The sequence below is a fragment of the Felis catus genome, chromosome C1, assembly GCF_018350175.1.
Source record: "Felis catus isolate Fca126 chromosome C1, F.catus_Fca126_mat1.0, whole genome shotgun sequence".
Classification (NCBI taxonomy): Eukaryota; Metazoa; Chordata; class Mammalia; order Carnivora; family Felidae; genus Felis; species Felis catus.
The window spans coordinates 189,173,951-189,193,630 of NC_058375.1; the positions used below are offsets into that span (position 1 = coordinate 189,173,951).

The 19,680-nt window shown below is 38.4% G+C and overlaps 1 protein-coding gene across 50 annotated transcripts in view; it reads left to right on the plus strand.

The window, feature by feature from the left end:
- The window catches only part of ABI2 (abl interactor 2), a 123,088-nt gene that overhangs the window by 86,967 nt on the left and 16,441 nt on the right, over nt 1–19,680 (plus strand). For 21 of the 50 annotated variants that reach the window (XM_045034351.1, XM_045034358.1, XM_045034336.1 and 18 more), the window contains 2 exons: nt 4,501–4,659; nt 18,513–18,599. In XM_045034351.1, coding sequence (XP_044890286.1) covers nt 4,501–4,659; nt 18,513–18,599 — 246 coding nt within the window. Of the gene's footprint in view, nt 1–4,500; nt 4,660–5,794; nt 5,825–18,512; nt 18,600–19,680 lie in introns of all 50 variants that reach the window. The other 29 variants (XM_045034335.1, XM_045034329.1, XM_045034327.1 and 26 more) reach the window with 2 other exon arrangements.

Here is a 19,680-nt window from a genome sequence, read left to right on the forward strand (position 1 = left end):
CATACAGTAAAATTCACCCTTTTTAGCATGTATTTCTGTGACAGATGTACACAGTAATGTCACCACAACTTCAGTCAAGATGTGCAATAATACTGTCATCCTTGAATTTCCTTCATGCTCCCTTTGTGATCAGTCCTTCCCTTTCACTCCTAGCCCCTGGTAACCCTTTGATCTGTGTTTTTTTCATTCTTTTTTCCCTCTAAAGTTTTGACTTTGTTAGCTTGTCATGTAAATGGGAATATATGGTATGTAGCCATTTGGGTCCGTTTTTTTGGCACCAGTGCATTTGAGATTTATCCATGTTGCTTCAAGTTTCATTATTTTATTACTGAGTAGCGTTGTATCCTTCGGAGGTACCATAGTTTGTTTATCCCTTGGATTATTTCCATTTTGGGGTTATTATGAATAAATTGCTGTAGGTACACACACACAGACTTGTGTGTGTGTCAGTTTTCAGTTCATTTGGGTAAACACCTAGGGATTAGGATTGTCGGGTTGTATAGTAAGTGAATGTTTAACTTCATAAGAAACTGTCAGATTGTTTTCCAAAGTGGCTAAATCATTTTATACCTCGACCAGCAGTGTGTTAGACTTCCAGTTGCTCTGCATACTTGTTAGCATTTGCTATTGTCAGTTTGTCTTAAAAAAAAATTTTTTTTAATGTTTGTTTATTTTTGGGAGAGAGAGAGTGCAAGTGGGGAGTGGCAGAGAGAGAGGGAGACACAGAATCTGAAGCAGGTTCCAGGCTCTGCTGTTAGCACAGAGCTGGATGTGGGGCTCGAACCCACAAATCGTGAGACCATGACCTGAGCCGAAGTCAGATGCTGAACTGACTGAGCCACCCAGGCGCCACCCCCCCCAAACTGTTTTTAAACTATAGCCATTGTAATAGGTGTACAATAGTTTCTTGTGTGGTTTTGGTTTGCGTTTCCCTAATGTCTAATGATGTAGACTATCTTTTCATTTGCTTCTTTGCCATCTGTTTATCTTCTTTGATGAAATGTCTGTTCAAATGTTTTGCTCCCCTCACACACCTTTTGAATAGGGTTGTTTTCTTACTGAATTCTTTCATTTGTTTTGTTTTGTTTTGTTTTGTTTTGAGAGAGAGTGAGTGTGTAGAAGTGGGAGAGGGGCAAAGGGAAAGAGAGAATCTTAAGCAGGCTCCACGCTCAGCACAGAGCCTAACACAGGACTCAATCTCATGACCCTGGGATCATGACTAGTGCCCAAAATCAAGAGTTGGATGCTCAACCAACTGAGCTACACAGGCACCCCTTGAATTCTTTTTTTTCTGAATAAAAGTCCTTTATCAATTTTATGATTTGGAAATACGTTCTTCCATTTATGACTAACTTTTCATTCTTGTAATGGTATCTTTTAAAGGGGGAGTTCTTCATTTTGATTGAGTCTAGTTCATTGATTTTTTTTCTTTTATGAATTGTGCCATACTTTCAATCTTGTTAGCTTATGCAAGGTCATAAAGATTTTGTTCTGTTTTTCCTAAAAGTTCTTAGTTTTAGGTTTTATAGTTAGGTCTGTAAAATTAAACTGTAGCTTTGTTTGCTTTTTTAACCCAAGGCAAAATAAATGCTTTATTAATGGTATCAATAGATTGTCTTTTAGTAGTGTTTTTGAATTATTGATGACTTATGTGAGATTTTAGACTGGATGTAATCTATAAAATTCATAATGGTGTCAATTATCAGGATGTTTTTAACTTGAAGATCATAGGTTTGTATTAGTTTGTTACAGATTAATTACTAAAATGCCAATAATGTATTTGTATCTGATGATTCAAATGACAAAACATACCTTTGAAGTAATAATTTATTAGTATATATGTTTTTACATTTTTTATTGTGGTTATATAGACTTGACAGTAGATTATGTTTAAAAAATTTTTTTTTTTAGTTTTTGAGAGAGAGGGACAGAGTGCAGATGGGGGGAGGGGCAGAGAGAGGGAGACCCAGAATGCCAAGCAAGCTCCAGGCTCTGAGCTGTCAGCACAGAGCCTGATGCAGGGCTTGAACTCATGAACTGTGAGATCATGACCTGAGCTGAAGTCAGAGGCTTAACCAACTGAGCTACCCAGGTGTCCCCTGACAGTAGATTATGTTTAAGCTTGAATACTCCAGATTTTTATACAACAGAATTGATTTTTAGGTTTTGATGCTGTCGTATGTAAAATTAAATGATATAGCAGATCTTGAGTACTTTTAAAATATTCTTTATATGAGTTCATATGAAACCAAGTTTGATAAATTTTTGGAGTTCCTGAAGACCAGTTTTAGTCACGTAAATCCTTTTTACAATCATGGATAAGATGAAAAATTGCCAGAAGTGTTTTTCTTTCTTTTCTCCTCTCTCCTCTCTCTTCCTTCCTCCCTGAACTTTCTCCTCCTCTTCCCCTTTGTTTTTTATTTTTTAATGTTTGTTTATTATTTTTGAGAGAGAGCATGAGCAAGGGAGGGGCAGAGAGAGACGGAGACACAGAATCTGAAGTAATCTCCAGGTTGTGAACTGCCACCACAGAGCCCAGTGCAGGGCTCAAACCCAGGAACCACGAGATCATGACCTGATCCAAAGTCAGTCGCTCAACTGAGCCACACAAGTGCTCCTATCCTCTTCCCTTTATCTCCTCTCCTTCCCCTTTCATCCCCTCTCACGTCTCCCTTCCCTTCTTCTCTCCTCCTGTTTCCTCCCCTCCTTTCTTGTCTACTGGAGTGGTCTTTCCAGGGTGTTCTAGTGCTTTGTTTGCTCTGTCTGTTATAGTAGGCCTTCAGCTGAATGATGTTAAGTGGAAGTGGAGTCAAGAGAAAATTTAGGAGCTGAATTGCATTAGGGACTTGGATAGATTATGAAAGAATGTCTTTAGTTAGCATTACCTGTTTAAGTATTCTCAGCACAGTTGAGTGAAATTGCTAATAAATATGTATAGGTTCAGAGATGGTATTACAAATAAGATATATTTTATTTTTTTGTATCTTAGCTTTATTCATAGTTGTAAATTGCTTAAGCTCTAATTAAGAAATTTATTTATTTATTTATTTATTTATTTATTTATTTAGAGGGAGGGGCAGAAAGAGTTGGGGAGAGAGGGAATCCCATGCAGGCTTCTTGCTGTCAGCACAGAGCCCAACGTGATGCAGGGCTCCATCTCACAAACTTTGAGAACATGACCTGAGCTGAAATCAAGAGTCAGATGCTTAACCAGCTGAGCCACCCAGGCACCCCAACCTCTAATTTTAAGGCAAAATAATCTACCTTCGGAAATGGAGGGGTTTTTTTTATTAAAACTTTTTTTTCAATGTTTATTTATTTTTGAGACAGAGCATGAGTGGGGGAGGGGCAGAGAGAGAGGGAGACACAGAATCTGAAGCAGACTCTAGGCTCTGAGCTGTCAGCACAGAGCTGGACATGGGGCTCAGATGCCGGGCTTGAACTCAACTGCGAGATCATGACCTGAGCTGAAGTCAGATGCTTAACCGACTGAGCCACCCAAACACCCCTTTAATTTTTTTTTAATGTTTATTTATTTTTGAGAGAGAGAGAGAGACAGAGCACGAGTGGGGGAGGGGCAGAGACAGGGAGACAGAATCTGAAACAGGCCCCAGGCTCTGAGCTGTCAGCACAGAGCCCTATGTGGGGTTCGAACTCAGGAATGGTGAGATCATGACCTGAGCCGAAGTTGGATGCTTAACCAACTGAGTCACCCAAGTGCCCCATGGAGGTTTTTGATTGAATAAAGACGTATTTGATTTGGAATTATGTCACTTGACCTTTTGTGAAATACTTTGTTTTCCTTTAAATGAATTGGCTTTGCTACCTTAAATTTATTGCTATTGTTATTATTACTATTATTGTTTTGGATAAGACTGTGTGTCAAACATTTTTTCTTTTTCTTTTCCAAATGTCATTTTTGTTTAGTTTTTAGTGGCCATTTTTGAGGGGTGGAGGAGGAAGTAAGCCACAGATTTTAATTGTGATGATTTTGAAACCCTGTCAAATTATTAGTTTAATACAATTACAGTATTAATTAGTAATCTGTTTAGACCATAGCTTTTCCAAACCTAGTTTTATTTACCTACTTTCTTGCTTTTGCACTTTCTTTTTTAAGTTTATTTATTTATTTTGAGAGAGAGCACAAGCTGGGGAGGGTCAGAGAGAGAGAGGGAGACACAGAATCCAAAGCAGGCTCCAGACTCTGAGCTGTCAGTGCAGAGCCCAATGTGGGGCTTGAATACACAAACCATAAGATCATGATGCGAGCCAAAGTTGGACACTTAACCGACTGAGCCACCCAGGTGCCCCTCTTGCTTTTGCACTTTGATATGTTAGCTGAGCAATAGCTGTGGCTTTGTATGATGTTTGTCAGATAGCAATTAAGTTAGCTAAGCATTGTTATTTTTAATCATGTTATTAAGATTCAGGCAATAAATCATTTGGTTGTCTGAGATAATTTTCTTTTAATGGCAAATTTATGCTCTATCCCTTTTCCAGGTCATCCTGTTCAGTTCTACAGCATGAATAGACCTGCCTCTCGCCATACTCCCCCAACAATAGGGGGCTCGTTGCCCTATAGACGCCCTCCTTCCATAACTTCACAAACAAGCCTTCAGAATCAGATGAATGGAGGACCTTTTTATAGCCAGAATCCAGGTTAGATTTTCTTTTGCATTTTATAGAATATTTAAAATTTCAACTACAGAAGAAAAGACCTTTAATTACAAATGACTAGCGCATAATAGGTGTTTAGTACTACTTGTTCAATGAATGGAAGAATGACTACAAGGTTGCTAATACTATATCATCCATTTCTTTTTTTTTTTTAATCAGTACACGATTTCCATATAAAGTAGAACTTAATTTTTCCAAACAATCTTTTTGATTGTGCTGGTGATTATTTGCTTTTAAAAATAATACTGTGGTGAACAGTATTTCCTTCTTATTTTATCAGATATCCTTGCTCTACGAATACCAAATAATGAAAATTGACTGTATATGAACATAGTTTATAAGTGGCATAGTAAAGGAGAGATGATATTTTTGAAGCTGTTTTGTGCTAGGCAGTTATACTGTCGTATTCACGTCTCATACCAAACCTATGATGGGAAAGCTACGACTTGGACAGATTGATCCAGATACTACAGTCAGTCTTTCATCATGCATCATGCATACAGAAAAAAATTAATCTGGCACATATTTAAAGTCATGCAAACATTATTTTTGCTTCTTCCCCAGAGAAGGTAAAAGCAAATACTAGACACTGTGACTATTGTGGACATGGTATATCAACTTACTGCGTTTTTCTGGATTTTTGCCAAGAGGCCAGTAAGTCTGTATATGATCACCTTTAATATTAAGGGACAACCCATTCCATTTTTGATAAGCCCTGAAACCAGTCGACCATGGCTACCTTTTGGTGAAACCTCCTTATTCCTTGGGAGTTATGCAGAAGAAATTTGATCCTCTTTCTAGATAAGTGCAGTTTACTTATTTATTTTTAATGTTTATTTATTTTTGAGAGACAGAGAGAACACAAGCCAAGGAGGGGTAGAGAGAGAGGGAGACACAGAACGCGAAGCAGGCTCCAGGCTCTGAGCTGTCAGCACAGAACCCAGTGAGGGGCTTGAACTCGCGAACCGTGAGATCACGACCGGAGCTGAAGTCAGACGCTTAACCTAAGACTGAGCCACCTAGCTGCCCCTTGATAAATGCAGTTTAAAGAATGCCTTTATATATTATCTCATTTGATTCCTCTAATCATGTGTTCATTTTCATCTGTATTTTATAGGTGAAGAAACTGAGGCTGAGGTGATGTCAGGTTAGGATTTGAACTTAGATCGTCTGCCTCTGAGTTCCATGTTCTTTCATACTATCCTACCTAACTTCGGACTTTAAAAAATCTTCCCCTTACTCTCGTAGTCTCTTTTTGGGAGGTAGGGGGTTGGAGGTGAGGAGGATCCCACAATGTGATACAAAGTGCTTGAGAGCCTGAGACCTCGTCAGTCTTTTATACAGTTTTATCCTGGGAATAGTGCTCAGTAGCTGTTGGATGTAGAATGAACTCCTGTTCCTTTACTCAAATCCTTTGACTCTTTTGGGTCCCTCTTACAGATTAAACGCCATATTTACACTGTGGTGTGATGACTAACTGCCTGAGCTGAAATATACTCTTGCTGCTGTCCTTGATTACACTTAATGATTTTTTGCTGTGCCATTCTTTTAAACTCATTTTGAGCTTAATTTTGACAAATCTGCCTATCTTTTTCATACATTCTGATTTTAAATCATGTGTTCCAAACTCATTTTTATACCTAAATGCAGTTTTTATTTTTAAACTTTAGTTTGTTAGTAGATATGGCTTATTTCATAGTTGTGTTGAAGGTAAGGTCTCTCTTTGGCCCTCCTTGGAAGTCTAGACAAATACTGCTTATGGCCCATACACCCTTCCCTATGCTCAAGTAGAATTTTGAAAGAGTGGTGTCAGTCTAAGATGGCTGGTTCCCTAATGGAGCTGAGAGATACTTCACTGTTACAGTTGATGACCCATGTGTATATGATATTCAGGAAATAGGTACAAGGATATTTACTTCTTTTTGTGTACATATACACGTATAAAATATTGGTCTTATGAGAACTGTTGGTGGAATTTATTTGAAGGCTATTTGAGCACATACTTAAATGTGTTTTATGTACATATTTCAGTACTTTCTTTGTAAATCTAATTTTAACGAAAGTATGTGTTAAAGCAGAAAAATGCCCTACTCTCAGGAATAATTTTAATGAAAGTATTTTTCACACTCATGGATATAAAACGAATTTAGATTCTTGAGCCTTCAATATAATGTGTGAAACAATTCATTTATTTATTTATTTTCTCCTGTATGCCTCTCTTTTAAGTTCTGCCTTTCATCTCTAGGGATTTGGTAACTGTTTAAAGAGGGTGACTGCAGCTTTGTTAGTTTATTAATCATGGTGCTTTTTTGAGTTAAAATTTATTTTTACTAAATCATGTTCTTTGAAAAGCTTTTCTTTCTTTCTTTCTTTTTTTTTTTTTTTTTTTTGCAAGAATCAATACTTTGCAAACCAGTGTCCTAAGGCTACTAGGTGTTTCTTCTTTTTATTTGCTTTAGAAAATTATGTGTCTTGTATTATTCCCATGGGTCTTACCTTCATCCCTGTTTATTAATATTTAAAATGAAAAAACGTGTGTTGTGCTTTCTCAAGCAGCTAATTCCCTGATTTAACAAAAATGATCCCAGCTGTGTTTTTTATGAGCCTGTTTTTTTACAATCAGAGGCTTAAAATGGATGTGGACTTCTGAAGGGGTGAGCTGACAGGCTGGGATTCATGTGTCTCTAAATTCAATGTGATTTTCTGTGAGATGGAAATCTAGCAGCACTGTTACTGTAGTTGGTTTGAGTTGAAAAGGCAACCAAACATAGGAATTAAAATATGGAATTATGAGAACTGTTGGTGGAATTTATTTGAAGTGCCAAGTCCTAAGAATACAATAATTGTTTTGTAATGATCCTAAGGGTACAGTAATTGTTTTCTAATGAGATTATTTCAGAAGCAATTTAATGAAAGGAACACTTTGATCAGGGCATAACTGAAATCCCTTTGGCTCTCATTGTTTCTTAAAAATGTAGTCAAAGAAATAGGAATACCAATGTATCATTCATCTTGTCAGCTGCAAAGAGAGTCACTGAAACAAATAGAGCTAACAAGTTAACAGTTTTTATTTTAAATATCAATATGAAGCACTTCGGTGGTAAATAAGTATGTGTGTGTTTGTACATTTTCACATTTACATATATAAACCTCGTTTGGTAAGTGTCTTAGTTTAGGCTGCTATAACAGAGACTGGGTGGTTTATAAACAACAGAAATTTATTTCTCATAGTTTTGGAAGCTGGAAGTCAGAGATCAGGGTGCTAACATGGTCAATTTCTCGAGTTCTCTTCTGGGTTGCACACTGCTATCTTCTTGTATCCTCACATGGTGGAAAAGAGAGGGAGTTCTCTAGGTCTCCTTTGTAAGGACACTAATTCCATTCATGAGGGCTCCACTCTCATGACCTAACTGCCTCCCAAAGTCCCACCTCCTAATACCATCACATTAGGATTTCAACCTATGAACTTAGGGGATACATAAATATTCAATCCATAACATTAAAGAATCAGTAATGTATTTAAGTACCAACACCTTTTTTAATAGATATCCTATATTATACTGCTCATATTTTCTTATAGCAAAGATTAAAAAAAAATCTAATTCATAAAGTGGAATGTTGGTTGCAAGAAATGTGACTATATATAGTTTGTATGAGGAATTTGTGAATGAGTATTGTGTTTTACACAGGGAAAATGCCACGTTTTAACCACTGAATGTTATTAAAAACAACTAAAAAGAAACAATGAAAAAATTATATTGGGTTGGTGATATTGCAGAAGAGAAATCAATAACATATATTCACTAAATGATACTTACCATAAATTTCCAGAAGAATGCAGATGTGGTATAGCTTTAGCAGAGTATGAATAAAGAGCAGTAGCAAGAAGCTATTTTCAAATCCTTGTTTTAGGCAGTCTTTAGTGTTTGTTAGAGAATGCTTACTCTAAGAACGAAAAAGCAAGGGAACAACTGAACAGTGGTACGTATATTCTCAGATGACCAAGTAAGCCAGATAGGCCCTTTATACTGATTATTAATACCAGTTATGTTTTTAAACTGTTAATTTGCTACTTTCACTTGGCATAACATCTTGTGACTCTTTTGGTTCAAAAGGAATAACAACAATGATCCAGTTCTTTTAACCCTTCTGAGACTACAGAATTGATAATTATTTGGTAACCATATACTCTTCCATCAAAAAAGCCTCCTTACTGAGTATCATTAAGTTCACTTTTAAATACTCCTTGCTATTCATGTTTAGAAAATATTTCACTTTTTAAAATGTTTACTTTTGAGAGAGAGAGAGAGAGCCAGAGAACGAGTGGGAGAGGGGCAGAGAGAGGGAGACGCAGAATCTGAAGCAGGCTCTAGGTTCTGAGCTGTCAGCACAGAGCCCAGTACAGGGCTCAAATCCACAAACTGCAAGACCATGACCTGAGCTAAAATTGGACGCTTAACTGAGTGAGCCACCCAGGTGCTCAGAAAATATTTCACTCTTAAAATGAATTGTTTAAATCATTTCCCTCACTGCAATGTAAAATATAAGCAGCTAAACCTGAATGGGCTGTCAGATAAATACAACTTCTAAAGGTGGTATTCTTTAATGGTTTTAGTAGTAGTATTGAGGATGTTTGTTTTGTCTGCTTTTCTCAGAGTATTTATAAACCTGTAGAAATAAGATGTAAAATCCTAAGTGATTTTTCAAAACTTTTTTTTTATTTTTTAAAGTCCATTTATTTATTTTGAGAGAGAGAGAGAGAGAGAGCAAGCAGTGGAGGGGTAGAGAGAGTGGGAGAGAGAGAATCCCATGCAGGCTCCACACTGTCAGTGCAGAGCCCGACGTGGGGCTGGAACTCAGGAACCATGAGATCATGACCTGAGCAGAAACCAAGAGTTGGATGCTTAACTGACTGAGCCACCCAGGTGCCCCTCAGAACTCTTTGAACTGGATGTTTTAAAACAATAAGCCTCAAAGATTGTGCTACAAAGGATTTTATAAATAACCAGGAAGGTCATGCTTGGAAAGGCTATGTATTTCATCAGCACAGACTCATAATGTAAATTTGGTTTGCTTGCAGAGCCTTTTAGTATGTGTGTGTGTGTGTGTGTGTGTGTGTGTGTGTGTGTGTGTGTGTTTGTGTTTGTGTGTGTATTTGGTCCAGTCACTTGGTGAGGACATCTTCTCACATTAACATCATTAGTGTATATTGTGAACATAAAATTACTACATTTAGAAACCTTTTGGTGGTTATAGGGAAAGGGTGTTGTCATATGAGGAATCATCTTAGCTAAGTGTGGTGAAAACAAATGTCTACTTACTCGCTGCCCTTCCCTGTTCACAAGATGCCTAGGACTAGACTGAATATTGCAAATAATTCTTCTCACCAGATTCCTGCTTAAATCTCCTAGAATGATTGATTTTCTGTTCAGCTCTAAGAAAGATAAATCTAGTTTAAAGTAGGATTTTCTGGTTCACAAGAGTTCTGCTCAGATAGTAGGGAGGAGGAAGATGGCGGCGTAGGAGGACGCTGGGCTCACCACGTCCCGCTGATCACTTAGATTCCACCCACCCCTGCCTAAATAACCCAGAAAACCGCCAGAAGACTAGCAGAACGGACTCTCCAGAGCCAAGCATAGACAAGAGGCCCACAGAAGAGGGTAGGAAGGGTGGAGAGGTGATGCATGCTACACGGATTGGCAGGAGGGAGCTGGGGCGGTGGAGGGGCAGCCCACCAGGCAAGGCAGAGCCCTTGAGTCTGGCTTGCAAAAGCAGAGGGGCCAGACTGCATGAGTTCTGACAGCCAGTGGGACTTAACATCTGGAATGTTATAAGTCAATAGCTCTGCTCTGAGAGCGGGAGGGCGAGAGGACACTGCAAAGGAGAGGTGTTGAGCCCCGGAAGACAGAGCTCAGCTCAGCGGGGAACAAAGACGCTGGCCAGCGCCATCTCCCTCTCCCATCCCCCTGCTGAAATCCCAAAGGGAACCAGTTCCTGGCACTGAACTTGCTTGCACCGCGCAAACACCGAATGCTTCTGTGGATCCATCCCTCCAATGGGTCTGCCTCCCTCCTGGTGCTGCAGGGCCCCTCGTGCGGGGGACCACTGAGGGCAAAGCAAGCTAAGCCTGTCCCTCCCGCCTCTGTGCAATCCTCTTGTAGATCCTCTTGTAGATCCACCCCAGCTAATACGCCAGATCCCATCAAAGCAGCACCACACACCTGGCAGTGTGCAAGTAGCCCAGACAGGGGCTACACCACTCCACAGTGAGTCCTGCCCCTGGGAGAGGGGAAGATAAGGTACACACCAGTCTGACTGTGGCCCCAGCGGTGGGCTGGGGACAGACATTGGGTCTGACTGTGGCCTCGCCCGCCAACACAAGTTACTCCAGACAGCACAGGGGAAGTGCCCTGCAGTTCCCTGCCACCCCAGGAACCATCCAAAGTGATGAAACGGAAGAATTCTCCTCAAAAGAAACTCCAGGAAGTAGCGACAGCTAACGAATTGATCAAAAACGATTTAAGCAATATAGCGGACCATGAATTTAGAATAATAGTCATAAAATTAATCGCTGGGCTTGAGAAAAGTATAGAGGACAGCAGAGAATCTATTGCTATGGAGATCAAGGGACTAAGAAATAGTCATGAGGAGCTAAAAAATGCTATAAATGAGGTGCAAAATGGAGGCAACTACAGCTTGGATTGAAGAGGCAGAGGAGAGATTAGGTGAATTAGAAGATAAAATTATGGAAAAAGAGGAAGCTGAGAAAAAGCTAAAAAAATCCAGGAGTATGAGGGGAGAATTAGAAAACTAAGTGATGCAATCAAATGAAACAATATCCGTATAATAGGAATTCCAGAAGATGAAGAGAGAAAGAAAGGGGCTGAAGGTGTACTTGAACAAATCATAGCTGAGAACTTCCCTGATCTGGGGAAGGAAAAAGGTAATGAAATCCAAGAGGCACAGAGAGCTCCCTTCAGACGTAACTTGAATCGATCTTCTGCACAACATATCATAGTGAAACTGGCAAAATACAAGGATAAAGAGAAAATTCTGAAAGCAGCTAGGGATAAACACACTCTAACATATAAAGGGAGACTGGTAAGACTAGTGGCAGACCTATCTACTGAAACTTGGCAGGCCAGAAAGGAATGGCAGGAAATCTTCAATGTGACGAACAGAAAAAATATGCAGCCAATAATCCTTTATCCAGCAAGTCTGTCATTCAGAATAGAAGGAGAGATAAAGCTGAAGGAATTCATCACCACTAATCCAGCCCTACAAGAGATCCTATGGGGGATTCTGTGAGTGAAATGTTGCAAGGACCACAAAGTACCAGAGACATCACTACAAGCATGAAACCTACAGACATCACAATGACTCTAAACCCATATCTTTCAATAATAACACTGAATATAAATGGACCAAATGCTCTAACCAAAAGACATAGGGTATCAGAATGGGTAAAAAAAAAACCAAAAAAACAAAAAACAAGACCCATCTATTTGCTGTCTACAAGAGACTCATTTTAGACCTGAGGACACCTTCAGATTGAAAGTGAGGGGATGGAGAGCTATCTATCATGCTACTAGAAGTCAAAAGAAAGCTGGAGTAGCCATACTTATATCAGACAAAGTAGACTTTAAAATTAAAGGTTGTAACAAGAGATGAAGAAGGGCATTATTTAATAATTACAGGGTCTATCTATCAGGAAGAGCTAACAATTATAAATGTCTATGTGCCGAATACGGGAGCCCCCAAATATATAAAACAATCACAAACATAAGCAACCTTATTGATAAGAATGTGGTAATTGCAGGGGACTCTAAATACTCCACTTACAGTAATGGATAGATCATTTAGACACAGGATCAATAAAGAAACAAGGGCCCTGAATGATACATTGGACCAGATGGACTTGACAGATATATTTATAACTCTGCATCCCAAAGCAACAGAATATACTTTCTTCTCGAGTGCACATGGAACATTCTCCAAGATAGAGCACATACCGGGTCACAAAAAAGCCCTTCATAAGTGTAAAAGAATTGAGATCATACCATGCATACTTTCAGACCGCAATACTGTGAAACTTGAAATCAACCACAGGAAAAAGTCTGGAAAACCTCCAAAAGCATGGAGGTTAAAGAACACCCTACTAAAGAATGAATGGGTCAACCAGGCAATTAGAGAAGAAATTAAAAAATACATGGAAACAAATGAAAATGAAAATACAACAATCCAAACGCTTTGGGATGCAGCGAAGGCAGTCCTGAGAGGAAAATGCATTGCAATCCAGGCCTATCTCAAGAAACAAGAAAAATCCAAAATATAAAATCTAATAGCACACCTAAAGGAAATAGAAGCAGAACAGCAAAGACACCCCAAACCCAGCAGAAGAGAAATAATAAAGATCAGAGCAGAAATAAACAGTATAGAATCTAAAAAAAACTGTAGAGCAGATCAATGAAACCAAGAGTTGGTTTTTGGAAAAATAAACAAAATTGATAAACCTCTAGCCAGGCTTCTCAAAAAGAAAAGGGAGAGGACCCAAATAGATAAAATCATGAATGAAAATGGAATTATTACAACCAATTCCTCAGAAATACAAGCAATTACCAGGAAATACTATGAAAAATTATATGCCAACAAACTGGACAACCTGGAGGAAATGGACAAATTCCTAAGCGCCCACACACTTCCAAAACTCACACAGGAAGAAATAGAAAACTTGAACAGACCCATAACCAGCGAAGAAATTGAATCAGTTATCAAAAATCTCCCAACAAATAGAGTCCAGGACCAGATGGCTTCCCAGGGGAATTCTACCAGACATTTAAAGCAGAGATAATACCTATCCTTCTCAAGCTGTTCCAAAAAATAGAAAGGGAAGGAAAACTTCCAGACTCATTCTATGAAGCCAACATTACTTTGATTCCTAAACCAGACAGAGACCCAGCAAAAAAAGAGAACTACAGGCCAATATCCCTGATGAATATGGATGCAAAAATTCTCAATAAGATACTAGCAAATTGAATTCAACAGCATATAAAAAGAATTATTCACCGTGATCAAGTGCGATTCATTCTTGGGCTGCAGGGCTGGTTCAGCATTCGCAAATCAGTCAATGTGATACATCACGTTAATAAAAGAAAAGAATAAGAACCATATGATCCTGTCAGTCGATGCAGAAAAAGCATTTGACAAAATTCAGCATCCTTTCTTAATAAAAACCGTCGAGAAAGTCGGGATAGAAGGAACATACTTAAACATCATAAAAGCCATTTATAAAAAGCCCACAGCTAGTATCATCCTCAATGGGGAAAAACTGAGAGCTTTCCCCCTGAGGTCAGGAACACGACAGGGATGTCCACTCTCACCACTAATGTTTAACATAGTGTTGGGAGTGCTAGCATCAGCAATCAGACAACAAAAGGAAATCAAAGGCATCAAAATTGGCAAAGATGAAGTCAAGCTGTCACTTTTTGCAGATGACATGATATTATACATGGAAAACCCAATAACTCCACCAAAAGTCTGCTAGAACTGATACATGAATTCAGCAAAGTCGCAGGATACAAAATCAATGTACGTACAGAAATCAGTTGCATTCTTACATACTAATAATGAAGCAACAGAAAGACAAATATAGAAACTGATCCCATTCACAGTTGCACCCAGAAGCATAAAATACCTAGGAATAAGCCTAACCAAAGATGTAAAAGATCTGTATGCTGAAAACTATAGAAAGCTTATGAAGGAAATTGAAGAAGATATAAAGAAATGGAAAAACATTCCATGCTCATGGATTAGAAGAAATATTGTTAAAATGTCAATACTACCCAAAGCAATCTACACATTCAATGCAATCCCAATCAACATTGCACCAGCATTCTTCTTGAAGCTAGAACAAGCAATCCTAAAATTTGTATGGAACCACAAAAGACCCCAAATAGCCAAAGTAATTTTGAAGAAGAAGACCAAAGCAGGAGGCATCACAAGCCCAGACTTTAGCCTCTACTACAAAGCTGTCATCATCAAGACAGCATGGTATTGGCACAAAAACAGACACATCGACCAATGGAATAGAATAGAAACCCTAGAATTAGACCCATAAAAGTATGGCCAACTAATCTTTGACAAAGCAGGAAAGAATATCCAATGGAAAAAAGACAGTCTCTTTAACAAATGGTGCTGGGAGAATTGGACAGCAACATGCAGATGGATGAAACTAGACCACTTTCTTACACCATTCACAAAAATAAACTCGAAATGGATAAAGGACCTGAATGTGAGACAGGAAACCGTCAAAACCCTAGAGGAGAAAGCAGGAGAAAACCTTTCTGACCTCAGCTGCAGCACTTTCTTACTTGACACATCCCCAAAGGCAAAGGAATAAAAGCAAAAATGAACTATTGGGACCCCATGAAGACAAAAAGCTTCTGCACAGCAAAGGAAACAAACAAGAAAACTAAAAGGCAACCAACAGAATGGGAAAAGATATTTGCAAATGACATATCGGACAAAGGGCTAGTATTCAAAATCTATGAAGAACTCACCAAACTCCACACCCGGGAAACAATCCAGTGAAGAAATGGGCAGAAGACATGTATAGACACCTGTCTAAAGAAGACATCCAGATGGCCAACAGGCACATGAGAAGATGCTCAACGTTGCTCCTCGTCAGGGAAATACAATTCAAAACCACACTCAGATACCACCTCACTCCAGTTAGAAGGGCTAAAATGAACAAATCAGGAGACTAGAGATGCTGGCGAGGATGTGGAGAAACGGAAACCCTCTTGCACTGTTGGTGGGAATGCAAACTGGTGCAGCTGCTCCAGAAAACAGTGTGGAGGTTCCTCAGAAAATTAAAAATAGATCTACCCTATGACCCAGCAGTAGCACTGCTAGGAATTTACCTAAGGGATACAGGAGTGCTGATGCATAGGGGCACTTGTACCCCAATGTTTATAGCAGCACTCTCAACAATAGCCAAATGATGGAAAGAGCCTAAATGTCCATCAACTGATGAATAGACAAAGAAATTGTGGTTTGTATGTACAATGGAATGCTACTTGGCAATGAGAAAGGGTGAAATATGGCCTTTTGTAGCAACGTGGATGGAACTGGAGAGTGTTATGCTAAGTGAAATAAGTCATACAGAGAAAGAGAGATACCATATGTTTTCACTCTTATGTGGATCCTGAGAAACTTAACAGAAGACCATGGGGGAGGGGAGGGAAAAAAAAAGGTTAGAGAATGAGGGAGCCAAAACATAAGAGACTCTTAAAAACTAAGAACAAATTGAGGGTTGATGGGGGGGTGGGAGGGTGATGGGTATTGAGTAGGGCACCTGTTGGGATGAGCACTGGGTGTTGTATGAAAACCAGTTTGACAATAAATTTCATATTTAAAAAAAAGAGTTCTGGTCAGATGAATTCTTAATTTGGTCCAGAAAGAAAATTCTGTGGTATCTGAATTAATTTAGACCATCACCTAAAAAGTTTTCGCGGCCTTTGTAAACTCCATTTGGAACTGAATTTTTTTTTTTTTTTGACATGGACGGGCTTTGAAAAAAATCTAACTTGTTTTGCTGTAAAGTAATTCTGTTTTAGAAAGATTTGGGATTGGTTTTTACCTGGGGTGCTGTCAGTGGACTTCTTAAAACCAATATGGTTTCAGATTTTCACTTTCAGAACTAGCAAAAAAATACTCATCTTAAAAAATAATAAACTCTACTTACAAAAGCAGTGTTCTGAGTTAAACACCTAATCATTCTTGTTTAGTACCAGAAGTTCATTTTTTTTTTTTCAATTTGGATGAGAAACAATATCTGAAGTGGGAAATTTCCTGCTTTTCTGTTCTAGGAGAGGTTGGGACTGGTGCTAACAGAAGAGGAACATTTCATCTTATTTGATATGAACATATACCTGATTTCTATTTTTCTAGAAGTGCCAGTTGCTGCCTGCTGTTCTTTTATCAGCTTTGTTTGTCTCTGCTATTTCTATGTTCATTATGTCATCTTCTCCTAAGTTTGGAAACATAGGGTATTGTGACCATATCAAATTGTTCCAAGTCTTTGCAAGTGGGAGACATACAACTTAAGGGTTTACTATCAAGAAGTATGAATTAAGGGAAAAACCTAATCAACAGGTGTCTTTTATAAAAAGAAAAGGTACCCATTTCTAGGGTTATTCTGCTCTGTCCCTTATATCTAGATATTCTTCAGGATTAATAACTTAGCTCTTGTCTGCATTATATATGTTCCTTAGTTACCCAGAAGTACCAAGTGGCACTTTTTTCACACTAAGTTCTCTTCTTTTGTTTATGCAGCCTTGATTTTTTTTTTTTTTTTTTTTTTTTTTGTGCCAGGTCCTGCATTAGGTTCTCTACGTGCATTAGTTTTTTGATTTTTTTAATCTTTGTAATCATTCTGTAAAGTAAACCACTCTTTTTCATTACATTTATGGATTAGGCCCAGAGAAGTTTTTACTTGGTGTTCCAACAACAAGGAAATGGTAAATCAGATATTTGACGTTGAATGACTTTAAAGTCCAGTCTCTTTCCACTAAGCAATCTTTCACCTAAGGTACTTCTCTATTTCATATCCAAACACTTTACTTTTCCAGGTTTGTATGTTCTCCCTGGGCCATTTTATGCTAGTCATATAGAAACATGTCCAGTCCTGTGAACTGGTCATGCTGTTTTATACCTCTAAGCCTTTGCCCGTCACTTGGTTTTCAGCTTCCTTTGATTCTCATTCTTGTCTGTGTATTGAACTCCTTTTTCTTCTAGTGCCTGTTCAGAGGTAATTTCTATGTGGCCTTCCTTACCACTACCCCATCCTGTACCCCCACCACCGTCACACTGCACCATCACTACTGCTGCCTCTCACATAAACATTGTTGGGTTAAGGTTATTATTTTGTTTTATATTCCCAATTACAATGTGATCTCTTTGAGGGTAGTGACTCTTATTCATCTTCTTAGTTGTATTGGTCTTAACTGTAATTTGGAGTTAATAAAGGTGTTCTCTTTTTATAAAAAGATGTATACCATACTTAATACCCCTTCTGAAGGAAACTATAACTGTAGAATTAATCTTGGGCAATTGTTGGGCATGTATCTGGTTTATTTATATACGTTAAACGTTTGTTGAATGCTGACTAGTGCTAGGCGCTGTACTAGTGTTTGAGATAGAAGGAAAGACACCTTGGGTGGAGAGAATGATTTGAATGAGGCCAGTGTTTTTTTTTTTTTGTATGAGTTGGGATTATGAAAAATTATGACTCAGACCTGTTAGAATGGTTTTGATACTCGTCTCTTAGCAAAGTGCTTACTGCTTACTAGAAAGTCAGTAAATATTTGTTTAGTTAATGAATGAAGAACTACTTACTTTGTTAATGAAGCAATGAAAAGTATAAATTTAGGATGTTGGGATGTGATGTTTTTTTTTCTTGTATTGATGAACATTAAACTTGTAACCTTTAAAATCCTGAAAAACAAATTATTCATGATAATCTGAAGATATTCTTTCTTTGAGAAGACATGTTAGCGATATGACCAGATCAGTTTGCCATTACATGTTAGAGTAGATCTGTATATAATAAATGCTTCCTGTTGCAAGTTTTGAAACATTCTTAAAACTCCCCCTAATACTTTGTATTTTTTGTGTTAATGTATTGTCCCTTAAAAGAGGATCTTTAAGATAGCTTATAAAATATTTGTACATAGTGGTTTCCCTCCTTATATGTTTGTTTTATTGTATTATCCTTTCCTTTTAATGTAACTTGCCCTTACCCCTTATCCTCCACACCTTTTTTGTTTTTGCAGTATCTCTTGCTCCTCCTCCTCCCTCCATCCTACAGGTAACTCCTCAGTTACCTTTAATGGGATTTGTGGCCCGAGTCCAAGAAAATAGTAAGTTTATGTCTTCTTTATGCTGTAGATCAGATTATAGGCATAAAATGTCATTTATATATGATTGGCTGAATAGTCATTCATATCGCTAATACTTCAAATATTTGAATATTATTGAACAAGTCACTGTGTGAGCAGCTAGTGTGAATGATAAAATAAGATGAAGTTCTCTACTTTCAGGTAACTTAAATCTGGTAGTGAAGATAATACAAAAGTAAAATAAAGCACATGTAAGAACAAAAACCATTTCTAACCAAGGAGATGCTCTTTAGTCATCAGATATCGCATCTTTTTCTCTGAGTTGCTCAAGCAAGTAGTAGCCTAGTTTTCTGTCACTGGAGTTGTAGGGTGTTATGGCCGGCTTGAGAATCTTCCCCAGTCTTGGGATTCTAGGTGTAAAAATGGCCATGCCATGGTAGGTCTCAGGGAAGCAAAATTATCAGTCTGTCTCCCAGGAGACCTCATAGATTGGCAGTGAATTTACACTGGCCTGTGGTCTCGTGTTGAGCAATGCAGGATCAAATAACTAATATTATTGACACATTCAGTCTTCTCCTAGGGAAGCATTAAGGAAGCTCAGGAGACTGATGTCTACAAAGCAGGAGGCCTATATCAATATTCAGTGAGGAATTGCTGGTAAAGAGACCAATGAACATAGTCTGTATGATAGGTGAATTCTCTTTTTTGTCAGCAGTCTACACAAGGAGCCCACATCACAATTGTAAGGTTGCATGATGGGCATGGAATCTGAATGAGAGGCATTACATTAATGAAAGTTTTAATGCCATCAGTAGGAAGGAGCCCAGTGTATGCATCTCATAACAGGGATGGTCTCACCAGTGGGGTAGAAATACTGGCACTCTGTTGCTTAGGACTCCTACTTCTTTGGAAATGGGCATTGCCAATTCTAGAATGTAAGCTCTTACGAGAGCAGGAATTTTTGGTTGTTCTGTTGGCTGGCCGTTTCCCCAGCACTTAGAGAAGCATCTGACACAGTCCTGGTATTTTTTGTTTTTGTTTTTGTTTTTGTTTTTTTGTGCTTCTATAGCTAACTAAATGCCCCCTTTTTATGAACACATTT